A 16,532-nucleotide genomic window follows, 5' to 3' on the forward strand; every position below is an offset into this window, starting at 1 on the left:
AAATTATATGTTGTTTAAAATTTCACAAGATTGTACTGCGAATTTAAATGTTGTTTATTGCCCTTTGAAACTCTGACACTTGTTCAGTTATTGTTAATATCAGAGTTATAAGAGATTGAACATTTAAAATGGAATTGAGGTTAAATAACACAGAAATCACGGTAGAAGCGAAGTGCGGTTTAGCGCGTCACCTACACAAAGGGTGCACGTTTATATAGATTCAGGGGCGGTCGCGATGTTGTAACACTGTCGACTTCGCCCAATAGTCGAGACCCAACTGCAGATCTGCGATCGTAACGACCTGCTCGTAGGGCACGTCCATAATGGAGAGGTGCTTTGCGGCAGGCTTGCGATAGATAGAATCACCGTCGTGGGGGGAGACCAGCCCGGACCGGGAGCCCCAAACTCCGCGTGTGCTAGAACGCCCTTATGGGTATTTTTATTGTGCTCTTGTTGACTACCATGATTTTAAATTTGACGTCACACGCCCGTAATAACTTATGTATTTGCATCCAGTTTCTTTAATTCAGATTTTGCTTTGTTTTTATTAAATTTGTGATATTCAAATATTTGCATTGATTCAAAACATAAACCTAGGGTTTCTCTTTCTTTCATATTTTTATGTGTTTCATTTGCGATGTATTATATGTGGGTGAATAAACCATAGGGGGTTTATTATGAGGAGTGAATGCGAGATGGCAAGCCACGTGTCGCCTTCACTCGCAGCTCCTTTTCCTCCTAGAGAGGGGGGTACGATTTTAGCCCCCCTCCCAAAAATTGTGTCCATTATTTCTTGCGCTTTCTACTCGCACGCAGTGTATGCTCACTTGTATGAAAGGACGTCTTTCCGCCATTTTTCCAAAAAAAAAACACAACGTAGGTTCCTTTTTGTTAGACGATCACAGCCAAGGCCAAAGTTTGAATTTTTTAATTTTTCGCCGGCTTTCATTTTTTTTCAGGTGTCAATTTAAAGGCGGGAAGTTTGGGTTATCACAATGTCATCTGCGAACATGGCGAAAGGCGAGGTTATGGTATTCTTGGTATCCTAATTATTTTTTTTTTAATTTGATTACGTTCCCCTACAGGCCGGTAGCTCAATTACAGGGGAACGGGGGACATACACAACACCCAGAGCCGGGCGGGAATCGAACCCACGACCCAAGGTGTAGCGGGCAAGCACGAAGCTACCTAATCCACCCGAGCACCGAGCCCTAGGGCACCCCACTCACGATGTCGACAGATCCACTAAGTCCACCCCCGACTTTGACTCGAAATGTTCGATCGCTCACAAAAGAATCTATCCACCCAAGAAGGTTTCCTTGTATACCAAGGTGTTGCAATTTGTGCAGAAGCCTGGATTTCGGAACCTTGTCAAAAGCTTTTGAAAAATCGAGACGTAAAATATCGACGGGGCGACCGAGGTCGATGTCGCTAGTCCAGGCTGACAAACAGCACAAAAGATTAGATTGAACAAAAAGTCTAGCCTCTCTGATAACAGTCGAAAGATGGTTAGAAAAAGCCCTGTGAGTCTTATTGTAACTCGCCACACTGCTGTCCTTTTGCGTACTAGGTTTAAAATTCTCCCGTTAATCCACGGTTTTGATGAAAATCTTTTAAACGTGGAAATAATGGTGTACTGTGTGGCCGAATCGGATAGTGTTGTTTTAAAGCAATCCCAATTGTTGCTTATCCACAAATCATAAAGAAGAGATATTTCCAGTCTAGGTTGCCTAAATCCTTATTCAGTGCTTTAAAATCTATCATCTTCCATTCAAGCGTGATAGTTGTCTGCTACATATGTAACAAACCTGTAAATCCATCATTAGAACTAAATGGTCCGATTTACCAATTAGATTTAAATATTCCAAGTTCGAGGTTGAACTGTCACCAGACGATATAACTGAATCTAACACAGATGGTTTTTGGTTCAACCTGAACCTTGTTGGCTGCGTGATCAATTGATTCACCAAAAGTTGAGAGAAAGGAGAATAGGAACGATTGCTTTGTCAAAGCTTAGTGGGTACTGATCTGTATTATCATTTAAATTTTTAGCTGGGGCATGTAGCTTTGAAGTAGGAGTTAGATTTTCACAAGAGTTGCTAGGTCTACTTTTTTTGGTCTACGACTATCATCACCAGGAGTACCTCCAGTAAGATCCAGAGGAGAAACGTCCGTCGAAGGGTCATCATCATCATCTATATGCTTTTTTGCAGAAACATCTTGCGCTTTCACCTCAGCCTCTGGACTACGAGAAGTGGCCTGTGGTGCCGGGCAGTCGCTAGCAACGTGCCCAGTCCTTTTGCATTTAAAACAATTGTCATCAAACGCCAGAAATATGCGTTAGTTGGTATTTTCATATTTCAAGACCATTGATTCTGGAAGATTTATATTCACCGCTTTGGATGCCGGCTCGAAGAAAAGACATTGGAGATAACGTTGTAAAACCAAGAACTTTAATCTTGTCAACAAAAACATCATGAAGGACCGAGGGACAAACATTCGTCGCGAAGGAGTTAACCGACGAAGGCTAACTTTTATACCATTAATGAAAATACTGGAAAACCTGTTTACTACACCATCTACCCGAGTTTTTGAACTAAGATAAATGCAGGCCCGACCTTTTGAAATTCTAGAAGCAAATAGAATATTTTTAGGTGCAACAATCACCTATTGCTGCTATATAATCCATTAGGACAAGATCATCGACAGCGGTAAAAACTATCGCTTGATCCTGCTTTGGAAAATTAGGCACTGAATTCGCCATCGTGTTGGATCGGTTTAAAATCTTAGGCGAAGCAGCTCAACGCCGCAATAGCTCGCCCACGACAATCAAATCGGCATTTTCGAGTCCGCTGGTTGGAGGAATCCTTATGGAGTATTCGAAACCTTGTTAAAAGTAAAATATGTAACGTTTCTAATCGAATTCCGCCAGATTATGAAATCTAGAGCGATGATCAACTGCGGTCCAAAGTCATATCTCGTTACATTGGTACCTGGAGTGCCTTAATCCCTCGCTTTAACTCCAGAATAAATTGATAATAGTAGCAATTGTAAAATTTGCCTTCATTTTAGCAAGTTTAAAATGCATAGGAATAAGTACGTGAAACTAAATATACATATAGCAGACATGCATTAAATAAAGAAGATGATCGCAGACCGGAAGCTGTTGAAAGGTTTCACCGCATTGGGTTAATTTGAAACTAAAATTGCTACTGTTAAATAATTAATACTTTTTAATTAATTCCAAATTTGAGAGGAAATATATAACGGTGCAACATAAATAGTCAAGCAAACGACAAACCTCAAATAAGTAAATCAATTCAGTTTACAACAAAACTGGTTACCTGATAAAAAAGGTCAAATGGGTAGCAAATTATAGATGCGTTGCTAAGTGCCTGTAGCACCTATTTTTGAACTTCTGCTATGTATTCCAAGGTTCATAGAAAATTAAAAACTTGGGAATCTTGGAAGCAAAACTTTCCGTGTTTGAGGAGTGTAGTCTTTAACAGACCATATAATTGTTTAGTTTTTAAAAATTTTCAAAGATTTAAGTTTACGACAAACTTAAGGTTCAGTAATTCCCGAAAAAGGACGGATTTGAGAGTACAAGATTGTGTATCGGGTGTATGAATAAAAATCTAGTCAACAGAGTCGCTTCATGTCACCAGCTTTTGTTTTTTCCGTATGTCGTTTCCGAAATCAATTTTGAAAGCTGTGTTCCGCTTGTCACATCGATTGTTGTTAATTAATAGCCTTTAAATTGAGTTTAGCATCGAAGTGACAACTATTTTGAACACAATGACAAACACTACGACATACGGGAAAAAGCAATAAAATACACGACTTTGTTACAACCGAAAAAAAAATCATTTATACTTCCTACATCACGAACTAAAACACCTATAGAACCTTCCTCCTGCATAATTATATATCAATCATACGGACGTGTAACCATAAAACTCTCAGGCTCTGTTAACTAGGAAAAAGAAGCATACGAACACGCTGCGAATATCACGTCTATGCTGGTGAGAACGACTTAATACTCGGAATACAAATAATAATTACCTCGCCTTTTCAATATCCGAGCCGCATCTTCCCACCAATTGCCGGACCAAATCCGTGAAAGTCTTTTGATCCTCTTGAGCAACCGAAATGGCGATCTGATCAACATTGCTGAATTCGACTGGATCGTTGTAGACCTGGTACTTGCTGAGGGCAGGAGGTGCTGGTGCTGGAGCGTGACTCGGGTAAGGTTGGACGTGTTCTTCGGTGTATCCGTCGTTGCTATCTAAGTAGAGCGATTCGGCTTGCATGTATTCGCTTCGTTTTTCGTTGATAAGTTCGAGCATTTCGTGACTCTGCTTCTCGACGAGTGCTGCAGTCGCCGCCCTGCGAAGAAGTTTGATCGGTAATCATGTTGCGATGGTGATAAACAGGGTTGTTGCTCTTGATTAGGTAAAATTTTTGATTAATTGCAAGAAACGTGTAAAAAAATAGTACAAGTTTCAGTGCAGTGGCCATCTATAACATTTAGAATTCTATATTATTAGAGAATAGGGCAATGAGTTTTGAATAGTAAAACTTTTTTTATTTAAATTAATTTGTTTGTGTTCCACTGTTACCAAATAGAACTGATGCATATGCAATGAGCTGTTTAGTTGTGTTTTATGGCTTGATAAAAAGTTTTACAGTACATAGTCACAAACACCATATCAGTACTGAGTCATTATTTTATGTTAGGACCTCTACAAATAGAGGAATACAATAATTAATGTTTTTTTCGAATCCCTGAAATTATAGACTTAAATTTTTATAACAATTCTATATTCAAAAATTACAGAAATACTCGTAAGTCCAATTATTTCTTCCAATACGGTACCAGTAAAGTGAATTAGTACTTTGTGATTTTTAAATTTCTTCTCTAGTTGGCCATGACGCGTCAGGAGTGCAACTGAAAGGGCTGACGTAAACGTCATGGCCAAGTAGAGCAGAAATTAAAAGTCGCCCGATATAAAAATTATCTAGTAATAATCCGGTGACCTAAAATTCCAGCACATTATATATTTTTGTCTGTTAACTGCAAGCAATAAATTTTACCGTTACGCACCCCTTAATGTTTTAGAAAGTTCTATTCCCTTTCGGATTCTTTACCATTTACATAATTTGTTAACGAGGGAAATGAAGTCCCTTGTGAAATGAAACTGACAATAAATTAAATGTAAAAAGTATTTTTTATGTGAAACCTTCTCGGGAGTCCCAATTGTCTTTTTCAATAATGTAAAACCTTCTCGGGGGCGCCAAAAGTCTTTTTAATAATGTGAAACCTTCTCGGGGGCCCCAAATGTCTATTTTAAGAATGTGAAACCTTCTCGTGGGTCCCAATTGTCTTTTTTCGTTTAGATTTATTGTCCTTATTTTTACAATTTTTCGATTTTACAATGTTCGTATTTTATAATTTTAAATTTTTCAATTTTTCGTTTCTTCAGTTTTTGGAAAATATTTGAATTTTTCATTTCTTGAATTTTCCGTTTTGGTTTTGTAATTTCTTTATTTTTTCACTTTTTCGATTTTTCAACATTGTGATTTTATAATTTAGAAATGTAAAATAGAAAAATTGAAAAGCCGAAAAATCGGACGATCGAAATATCGAAAATTCAAAAAATTAAAAAACTTTAAAATTGAAAAGTCAAAAACCGAGATAGAAACCCCGAAATCGAGAAATCGAAAAATCAAGAAATAGAAATGTGAACAAATCCAAAACTGAAAATAATCGCAAAATTGAGAAATTAAAAAATCCAAACATTAAGAGAATTGAGAAATCGAAAAATGAACAAACCGAAAATAGAACAATTTAAATACTTAAATATCGAGCAATCGAAAAGTCGAAAAATCGAAAAATTTAATTAAAAATCTAAAAAACCGAAAGTTAAAAAATTGGGAAATCTACAAAGCGAAAATCACAATACTGAAGAATCAAACTCCTGAAAAATACCAAAACTGAAATTTCGTGAAATCGAACAAATTCCAAAATCTAAAAATCAAAAATAATTGAAAAACCGAAAACTCAAAAAATCGAGAGATCGAAAAATGGACAAATTGAAGAATAAAAAACTAAAAAATCGAAAAACAAGAAATCGAGAAATTTACAAATCGAAAAACAACGAAATTGTAGTAAAAATTTTGGAAAATTCCAAAAGTGAAATATCGAAAAATCGTGAAATCGAACAAATCCAAAAATCGAAAAATTGAGAAGTAGAAACCTGAGAAGTTTGAAAAATCGAAACTTCAAAAAATCGAAAAATCGAAAATTGAGAAATCGACTAATCGCAAAATCGAAAGGAAAAATCGAAAAACTAAAGACTCGAAATATTGAAAACTTTCAGACCGAAATAGAAACATCGAAAACCCGACAAATGTAAAACATTTTAAAATTCGAAAAACTGAAAAATGAAAAATACAATAGGTAATAAATCGAAAAATTAAAACAAGTAGAGAAATAAGAAATCCAAAATTAAAACAATCGAAAAATCGAGGAATCTACAAGTCCACAATTCGGAAAATTGAAAAATTGAAGACCTGAAAAATTGGGACTTTAAAAAATCGAAATATCGAAAATTAAGAAATCGACGAATCGAACAGTCGAAAAATTGAAAAATTTGTAATTCGAAAAATTGAAAAATTTGTAATTCGAAAAATCGAAACATGAAAAATCGAGAAATCGACATCAGAAAATCGAAAAATTTAATATTGAAAGAATCGAAAAATCCTAGAGTACGAAGAGTACGAAGAAATAGGTTTCCCGTTTCCATCCGTCTGTCTGTGTGTCTGTCTGAATGTGAAACGTTCTCGGGGGTCCGAAATGTATTTTTTTAAGGATATGAAACCTCGGGGCTCCCAATTGTCTTTTTTAAAAACGCAAAACATTCTCGGGGGCCCCAAAGTATTTTTTTATGTGAAACCTTCTCGGGGGTCCCAATTGTCTTTTTCAATAATGTAAAACCTTCTCGGGGGCGCCGAAAGTCTTTTTAATAATGTGAAACCTTCTCGGGGGCCCCAAATGTCTATTTTAATAATGTGAAACCTTCTCGTGGGTCCCAATTGTCTTTTTTCGTTTAGATTTATTGTCCTTATTTTTACAATTTTTCGATTTTTTAATGTTCGGATTTTATAATTTCAAATTTTTCAATTTTTCGTATCTTCAGTTTTTCGAAAATATTTGAATTTTTCATTTGTTGAATTTTTCGTTTTGGTTTTATATTTTCTTTATTTTTTCAATTTTTCGATTTTTCAACATTGTGATTTTATAATTTAGAAATGTAGATAAGAAAAATAGAAAAATCGAAAAGCCGAAAAATCGGACGATCGAAATTTCGAAAATTCCAAAAATTAAAAAACATTAAAATTGAAAAGTCAAAAAACCGAGATAGAAACCCCGAAATCGAGAAATCGAAAAGTCAAAAATTATAAATCGAAATATCGAAAAATTGAGAAATCGAAAAATCAAGAAATAGAAATGTGAACAAATCCAAAACTGAGAATAATCGAAAAATTGAGAAATTAAAAAATCTAAACCTTAAGAGAATTGAGAAATCGAAAAATGAACAAACCGAAAATAGAACAATTTAAATACTTAAATATCGAGCAATCGAAAAGTCGAAAAATCGAAAAATTTAATTAAAAATCTAAAAAACCGAAAGTTAAAAAATTGGGAAATCTACAAAGCGAAAATCACAATACTGAAGAATCAAAATCCTGAAAAATACCAAAACTGAAATTTCGTGAAATCGAACAAATTCAAAAATCTAAAAATCAAAAATAATTGAAAAACCGAAAACTCGAAAAATGGACAAATTGAAGAATAAAAAACTAAAAAATCGAAAAATCAAGAAATCGAGAAATTTACAAATCGAAAAACAACGAAATTGTAGTCAAAATTTTGGAAAATTCCAAAAGTGAAATATCAAAAAATCGTGAAATCGAACAAATCCAAAAATCGAAAAATCGAAAATTGAGAAATCGACTAATCGCAAAATCGAAAGGAAAAATCGAAAAACTAAAGACTCGAAATATTGAAAACTTTCAGACCGAAATAGAAACATCGAAAACCTGACAAATGTAAAACATTTTAAAATTCGAAAAACTGAAAAATGAAAAAATCCAATAGGTAATAAACCGAAAAATTAAAACAAGTAGAGAAATAAGAAATCCAAAATTTAAAAAATCGAAAAATCGAGAAATCTACAAGTCAACAATTCGGAAAATTGAAAAATTGAAGACTTAAAAAAAAAAGTACTGAAAAGTCGAAAAATTGAAAAATTTGTAATTCAAAAAATTGAAAAATTTGTAATTCGAAAAATCGAAACATGAAAAATCGAGAAATCGACATCAGAAAATCGAAAAATTTAATATTGAAAGAATCGAAAAGTTCTAGAGTACGAAGAGTACGAAGAAATAGGTTTCCCGTTTCCATCCGTCTGTCTGTCTGTCTGAATGTGAAACGTTCTCGGGGGTCCGAAATGTATTTTTTTTTAAAGGATATGAAACCTTCTCGGGGCTCCCAATTGTCTTTTTTAAAAACGCAAAACATTCTAGGGGGCTCAAAGTATTTTTTATGTGAAACCTTCTCGGGGGTCCTAATTGTCTTTTTCAATAATGTAAAACCTTCTCGGGGGCGCCGAAAGTCTTTTTAATAATTTGAAACCTTCTCGGGGGTCTCAACTGTCGTTTTTTAAAAATGTGAAACTTTATCGGCGGCCCCAAATGTCTATTTTAAGAATGTGAAACCTTCTCGTGGGTCCCAATTGTCTTGTTTCGTTTACATTTATTGTCCTTATTTTTACAATTTTTCGATTTTTCAATGTTCGGATTTTATAATTTCAAATTTTTCAATTTTTCGTTTCTTCAGTTTTTCGAAAACATTTGAATTTCTCATTTCTTGAATTTTTCGTTTTGGTTTTGTATTTTCTTTATTTTTTCACTTTTTCGATTTTTCAACATTGTGATTTTATAATTTAGAAATGTAGAATAGAAAAATAGAAAAATTGAAAAGCCGAAAAATTGGACGATCGAAATATCGAAAATTCAAAAAATTAAAAAACTTTAAAATTGAAAAGTCAGAAACCGAGATAGAAACCCCGAAATCGAGAAATCGAAAGATCAAGAAATAGAAATGTGAACAAATCCAAAACTGAGAATAATCGCAAAATTGAGAAATTAAAAAATCCAAACATTAAGAGAATTGAGAAATCGAAAAATGAACAAACCGAAAATAGAACAATTTAAATACTTAATAAATATCAAGCAATCGAAAAGTCGAAAAATCGAAAAATTTAATTAAAAATCTAAAAAACCGAAAGTTAAAAAATTGGGAAATCTACAAAGCGAAAATCACAATACTGAAGAATCAAAATCCTGAAAAATACCAAAACTGAAATTTCGTGAAATCGAACAAATTCCAAAATCTAAAAATCAAAAGTAATTGAAAAACCGAAAACTCGAAAAATCGAGAGATCGAAAAATGGACAAATTGAAGAATAAAAAACCAAAAAATCGAAAAATCAAGAAATCGAGAAATTTACAAATCGAAAAACAACGAAATTGTAGTCAAAATTTTGGAAAATTCCAAAAGTGAAATATCGAAAAATTGTGAAATCGAACAAATCCAAAAATCGAAAAATTGAGAAGTAGAAACCTGAAAAGTTTGAAAAATCGAAACTTCAAAAAATCGAAAAATCGAAAATTGAGAAATCGACTAATCGCAAAATCGAAAGGAAAAATCGAAAAACTAAAGACTCGAAATATTTGAAAACTTTCAGACCGAAATAGAAACATCGAAAACCCGACAAATGTAAAACATTTTAAAATTCGAAAAACTGAAAAATGAAAAAATACAATAGGTAATAAATCGAAAATTTAAAACAAGTAGAGAAATAAGAAATCCAAAATTAAAACAATCGAAAAATCGAGGAATCTACAAGTCCACAATTCGGAAAATTGAAAAATTGAAGACCTGAAAAATTGGGACTTTAAAAAATCGAAATATCGAAAATTGAGAAATCGACGAATCGAAAAATTGAAAAATTTGTAATTCGAAAAATTGACAAATTTGTAATTCGAAAAATCGAAACATGAAAAATCAAGAAATCGACATTAGAAAATCGAAAAATTTAATATTGAAAGAATCGAAAAGTCCTAGAGTACGAAGAGTACGAAGAAATATGTTTCCCGTTTCCATCCGTCTGTCTGTCGGTCTGTCTGAATGTGAAACGTTCTCGGGGGTCCAAAATCTATTTTTTTTAAGGATATGAAACCTTCTTGGGGCTCCCAATTGTCTTTTTTAAAAACGCAAAACATTCTCGGGGGCCCCAAAGTATTTTTTTTATGTGAAACCTTCTCGGGGGTCCCAATTGTCTTTTTCAATCATGTAAAACCTTCTGGGGGCGCCGAAAGTCTTTTTAATAATGTGAAACCTTCTCGGAGGTCTCAACTGTCGTTTTTTAAAAATGTGAAACCTTCTCGGGGGCCCCAAATGTCTATTTTAAGAATGTGAAACCTTCTCGTGGGTCCCAATTGTCTTTTTTCGTTTAGATTTATTGTCCTTACTTTTACAATTTTTCGATTTTTCAATGTTCGGATTTTATAATTTCAAATTTTTCAATTTTTCATTTCTTCAGTTTTTCGAAAATATTTGAATTTTTCGATTTTTCGTATCTTGAATTTTTCGTTTTGGTTTTGTATTTTCTTTTTTTTTCACTTTTTCGATTTTTCAACATCGTGATTTTATAATTTAGAAATGTAGAATATAAAAATAGAAAAATTGAAAAGCCGAAAAATCGGACGATCGAAATATCCAAAATTCAAAAAATCAAAAAACTTTAAAATTGAAAGGTCAAAAAACCGAGATAGAAACCCCGAAATCGAGAAATCGAAAAGTCAAAAATTATAAATCGAAATATCGAAAAATTGAGAAATCGAAAAATCAAGAAATAGAAATGTGAACAAATCCAAAACTAAGAATAATCGAAAAATTGAGAAATCAAAAAAATACAAACATTAAGAGAATTGAGAAATCGAAAAATGAACAAACCGAAAATAGAACAATTTAAATAAATTTTAAAATTTGAAAAATTGAATTAAAAATCTAAAAAACCGAAAATCAAAAAATTGGGAAATCTACAAAGCGAAAAATTACAATACTACTGAAAAATTCCAAAACTGAAATTTCGTGAAATCGAACAAATTCAAAAATCTAAAAATCAAAAATAATTGAAAAATCGAGAGATCGAAAAATGGACAAATTGAAGAATAGAAAAACTAAAAAATCGAAAAATCAAGAAAACGAGAAATTTACAAAACGAAAAACAGCGAAATTGTAGTCAAAATTTTGGAAAATTCCAAAAGTGAAATATCGAAAAATCCAAAATTAAGAAATCTAGAACTAATCGCAAAATCGAAAAGAATCGAAATATTGAAAAAATTCAGAATAGAAAAATCGAAAACCCGAAAATCTAGCTATATCTAGTTGTCATATATATTGTCATTTTTTCTAATTTTTTTATTCTGAAAAGATTTTATTATGAAAATTGGATGGGCAATAGAGTACCTACTCCATGACCAGCTTGCAGGCCAGATTTAAGTCCTTACAAAAAATTGAATTAGGAGTGTTAACGTGTGATATGCTATTAAACGCGACAAGTTGTGAATTAATAAGAAATTTTGTGTTCAGCGTGAAGGATGACAGTTTAAATAAACGCTTAAATAAAATGTTTTTTAAACAGATATTACTAATATTAAAGTGGGACGGTACTTTATTTCCTTCAACTTAATTTTTTTTATATTTGTAACTTTTGAATCCATACGTACTTCTCTGTCAGTGTTATGGTCTATATAATGAAATTACTGTATAAAAGAAATGCAGATTTGGTGTGCTTCTGATATGGGGCAAGTTCTAACTATTAATAAATTTCAGATTTTCTTCAACCATTACTGCGAGATATTAGTTTCATTTCTGACCCTGCAACTAACCTCTGTATTTTTAATAATGTCACTACATTTTCCAGAAACGTAAGCATTCATTATATTTGGTAACTGATACATTTTTTATTTTAATGTAATTTTCCTATGCTTAAATTTTATTTATGATTTTATGCATTACATCAATACTTAGTCAAAAAGTTTCTTCACGTTATAAATTAAAGGAATAGCAAGACAGTTATTCGAATTTCACCAAATTTTAAGCCGGAAGTAATTAATTCATAGACTTTATTGAATAACAGTACAACCCAACTACCTTTCATGTTCTAGCATCTTCCTTGTAAGTGACTCTTTCTTCTTGTCCCTCCGTAACGTCATATTTTTCTCCAAGTCCTCCTTCTCTTGCTGATGCCTCAGCGTGAGCACATTTTGGTCGTCGCGTTTCCGTTTCATTTGCATTTCCCTTTCAAATCGACTCGTTAGCCTTTCCAGTTCCTTTTCCCATTCGTCCTGTAAAACAAATCGGCGGCATTTGTAGTCTAGTACATCTCGGCTTTCTACACAAAATCAGGACAACTGCAAAAACTATTGTTATTCAAATTAGGGAAAAACAACAGTTCTTTGCACCAATTACGACGTTATGGTCTATAAAGTGACAACTGCGGAATTATCAAGGTCAAGGGTATATAATTTTTGTCTGGGTTGTTACAAATTTTGGAAACCTACCCGAAATTCGTCCCTGATTCGTCTTTCTTCCTCTTCCCTTTGTCGTGCGAATTTTCTATAAAGGTCGTCTTCTTCTTTCCGATGTTTCATTTCTAAGCGTTTCTGTTCGTCACGGTCCTGTAAAAAATTAAAAGTTAGTCATCTCGAGACTAGTTGTTCATTTTACGTAACGAAGGTTGTGCTTAATTTATGAAATAGAAAATCCTGAGGACAATTAGAACATGTACGGTAGCGGCAATAAAGTCTGGATTACATTCCCATAGTATTCTAGATACGATTGTCCTTTTTGTTCTCATACTGTTTGTAAGTACATAATGCAAGGTTAATAATATGTTTAATTAATTACAAGTTGCTGTTATGGGAAAGATAAGATGGACATGGTTATTCCATTTTCTTTGCGTGATTCACAAAAATTGTAGACTGTTATTACTGGGAATTGTTGTCGTTGACTTAATTTGTTTTGTGCGGTTATTTTGAGACAATAATTAACTTTTTTAAAAGAAGAACATTCAATGATTTGTTTTTAGTCGTGAAAATGAGGGGTTGGAATAAATTGTTTTAAATCACTGACCACATAGCAGTACCTGTAAAATAACATTTTTTCAGCCTTAAACAGTTAGTTAACTCTTAAAATGTATTGAACGTAATACCTACTCACTGTACCGTGTTATTCAATTTGTGGCAAAGTTTATGGTATAAATTTTTAGAAGCTATGCAAATTAGGTAACTGGATACTTCAAAACTTTTTATAATAGGTAGTATGTAATCAAATTAGCGGCCAATTATGCATATTTAATCGAAAATGTAAGCATGAGAGATGAGCAATTATTGTTTGTTGTTATTACAAAGTTGATTATAATATGTCAACAGGAAATAGAGACTTCTGTAATTTCATCTTTAGTCACGTGTTGTCCTTTTCATAGTGAACAATGAACAGTCAAGTTGAGTTATAAATAGAGAATTATTGCATGCTGTTGAAATTTAATGGCAAAACAATTAATCTAGCAAGCACTGAATAAATTCTATAAGCAATTCAGGAATACACTATGTCAAAAAGACTTGAGTAGGCTAGTACTGTTAAAACTATGGCGTCTTTAATTAGTACATGCTATAAAAAAAGTGAGTGGATGTATAGTTGTGTAAAATTTGTAATGTTTATCCCACTAAAACATTCACGTTTTAATAACAGTCTGTTGCCAAATAAATATTATCAACTACTGGTTTTGACAGACTGGTACGAGATCTGCGTCAATTTTGATATGGTCTATTAATTTTCTTTATCCTTTGTTTTTGATCAGAAATGCCAAAAATAATATTAAAATTGACATTTCACTTTACGATTAAAATCAATTAATATTCGAACATTGTTTCCTGAACTAGTTACAGAAGTACTGTAGTAGATTTCATCCCGAAAAAGGCTAATTTCATGTTTTCTAGACGTTTCATAACCCCGAGAATATGAAAAAGTAGGTCGCCTAGACTAATGAGTGTAAATTTTTGTATGTATTTTAGGATATCGTGTGTACTGTAGACAGTAAAACACTAACCAAAATTTGTCTTAACATTAACATTTAACAATTTAACATAAAAATTGCAAAGCGCAATGCTCTGAAATCTTGTAAAAGTTTTAAGTTTATCGTAAGCATGGTAAATTTTATCTTTTCGAAAAATTTGTGTCAACATTTTGCTGAATATCTAACATGTGCAAAATAACCTCTAGTCGAGTCTAGTCTATACTTGTAGATTATGAGTGCATTCATATTTTCTAGAATGCATATACAGGGTGATTAAAGAAATAAATTAACGAAGAAATTTATTTTATTAAATGTACGTAGGTACATCATATCAAAAATGGCTTACCTCATTTTCCCGAAATTTTAGAAATACAGTACTGTATTACACTATATTCTTTCAAATTAATATATTTGTCCTTAATGAAAAGTTAGTGATGTCATCGCAAAATTTTATTAAGACAAACTCACTTAAAAGGCATATTATGCACACCTGTAGTTTAACACATCTCTTTTTATTTTAACTTACAGGATTATCATAAAAACATGGTTTAGGTTATTTAGCTTCTTCGAAAAATGATTTGATTTTGCTAAATTTTATTTATTTTATGACAACTCGCATCAGTTAAAAATATATAAATACATAATACCCATCATAGTCTGAAAAAATAAAAGGTTCATAAGGGTATCCAACCGGAGACCTCCGTGTTATTAGTATTATACGATTTCCACTACGCTATTATAACTCTCTGATGGAGCTGCTCTTACACTGGTATAAAACGTTATTATATAATTTGGATTTTTGTGGGAAAATTTCGAGTCTAGGCTAGAAATTCACAACGGATTCATAGACCACAAGTACAGGAGTATGATATCTTATTTTCTAACCACATTAAAACAAAGTGTCTTTAAAATAAAGTAATAGTTATTTACAAAAAAGTCGGGAAAATCTCACATTACTGAAGAGGAGCTAAATTGAACTACGACGCACTTTGTGCCGAGTATTTTAAAGTTCCCAGTCAAGTAAGTGTTTTGTATTCAATTTTTCCGGATATCGTAAAAAAGACGAAATTTACAAATTTTAGAATAATTTGTGAGGGCATTCCATCTTTTTTATTTTGCGTCTTGTAAAGTCTTTACAGTACTAGTCAGGAAAACTCAATTTTCTTACGCATAGACACGCAGGGAAAAATATTGTTGCTATGTAAATCTAACGAAAAAAAATGGTCTAGAGTCATTTAAACAGAACTTCCCCCATCCATGCAATACAATCAAACTGATTCTGTTTTTACTTCCCAAGCGTAAGCGTAAGTCCATCGGACCAATGGCCACTTTCATACATATTTCCTCGACGTTTCATGATCAATAGAGTACGAAAAAGTTGTCTCCCGTTTCCGTCTGTCTGTCTGTCTGTCTGTCCATCGGGTGTCTGCATCAATTTTTACTAGACACGTAATCTCCAAAACTGCAGAGTTCATTGTTGTCAAATTTTGTAGTAACATATATTAAAAATATCATGTAGATGGTTAAATTCTAATTTCGCCAATCATCAAATATATTCCAATGAGTGTGACGTACGAATCCGCTTTCAGTTTTTCCCTAACCGACCAAATTTTTGGAAAAACATAATGCACGGTATAATAACGTTTACCATTAACGTAAGGCATCCCGGTCGTGGTCTAGTGGTTACGCGTCAGGAATGCGGACCGGACGTCGCGCGTTCGATTCCGAACTTGGCATTTCGTTTTTTTTCTTTTTCTCTCGTATTGTATATCTCGCATATCTATGTTCATGAAGTCATAACAAATTTTTTATTGATGAAAGTACCCCACTTTCTCGAAAAGGTGAAAATGCCCTTCTCTTTATTTAAAAATCTTAAAACTTCTTGGGAGAGCCAAATGTCTTTTTTTAAGAATGTAAACCTTCTTGGGGGTCCCAACTGTCTTTTTTAAAAATGTAAAACCTCTTCGGGGGTACCAAATGTCTTTTTTTAATGTGAAACCTTCTCGGGGTCCCAAATGTCTTTCTTAAAAATTTAAAACCTTCTCGGGGGCCCCAAATATATTTTTTTAAGTGATATCTTTTCGGGAGTCCCAACTGTTTTTTTTTATGTAAAACCTTCTCAAGGGAACCCAACTGTCTTTTTTAAAAACGTAAAACCTCCTCGGAGGCGCCAAATGTTTTTTTTTTTCTTTTAATGTAAAACCTTCTCGGGGGACCCAACTGTCTTTTTTTTAATATGGAACCTTCTCGCGGTCCCAAATGTCTTTTTTAAAAATGTAAAACCTCCTCGCGAAGGCCAAATGTTTTTTTTAGAAGGTG

The 16,532-nt window shown here is 32.9% G+C and overlaps 1 protein-coding gene across 1 annotated transcript in view; it reads right to left on the reverse strand.

The window, feature by feature from the left end:
- The window catches only part of LOC135136274 (hillarin), a 75,509-nt gene that overhangs the window by 7,585 nt on the left and 51,392 nt on the right, over positions 1-16,532 (reverse strand). Inside the window, exons 3-5 of the mRNA XM_064065482.1 lie at positions 12,700-12,816; positions 12,290-12,483; positions 4,066-4,389 (exon numbers count right to left, since the gene is read on the reverse strand). Of these exons, the coding sequence (XP_063921552.1) occupies positions 4,066-4,389; positions 12,290-12,483; positions 12,700-12,816 (635 nt within the window). The remainder of the gene's footprint in view (positions 1-4,065; positions 4,390-12,289; positions 12,484-12,699; positions 12,817-16,532) is intronic.

The sequence above is a fragment of the Zophobas morio genome, unplaced genomic scaffold (assembly GCF_036711695.1).
Source record: "Zophobas morio isolate AGI-343-1 ecotype UQ-CSIRO unplaced genomic scaffold, CSIRO_AGI_Zmor_V1 ptg000026l, whole genome shotgun sequence".
NCBI lineage: Eukaryota > Metazoa > Arthropoda > Insecta > Coleoptera > Tenebrionidae > Zophobas > Zophobas morio.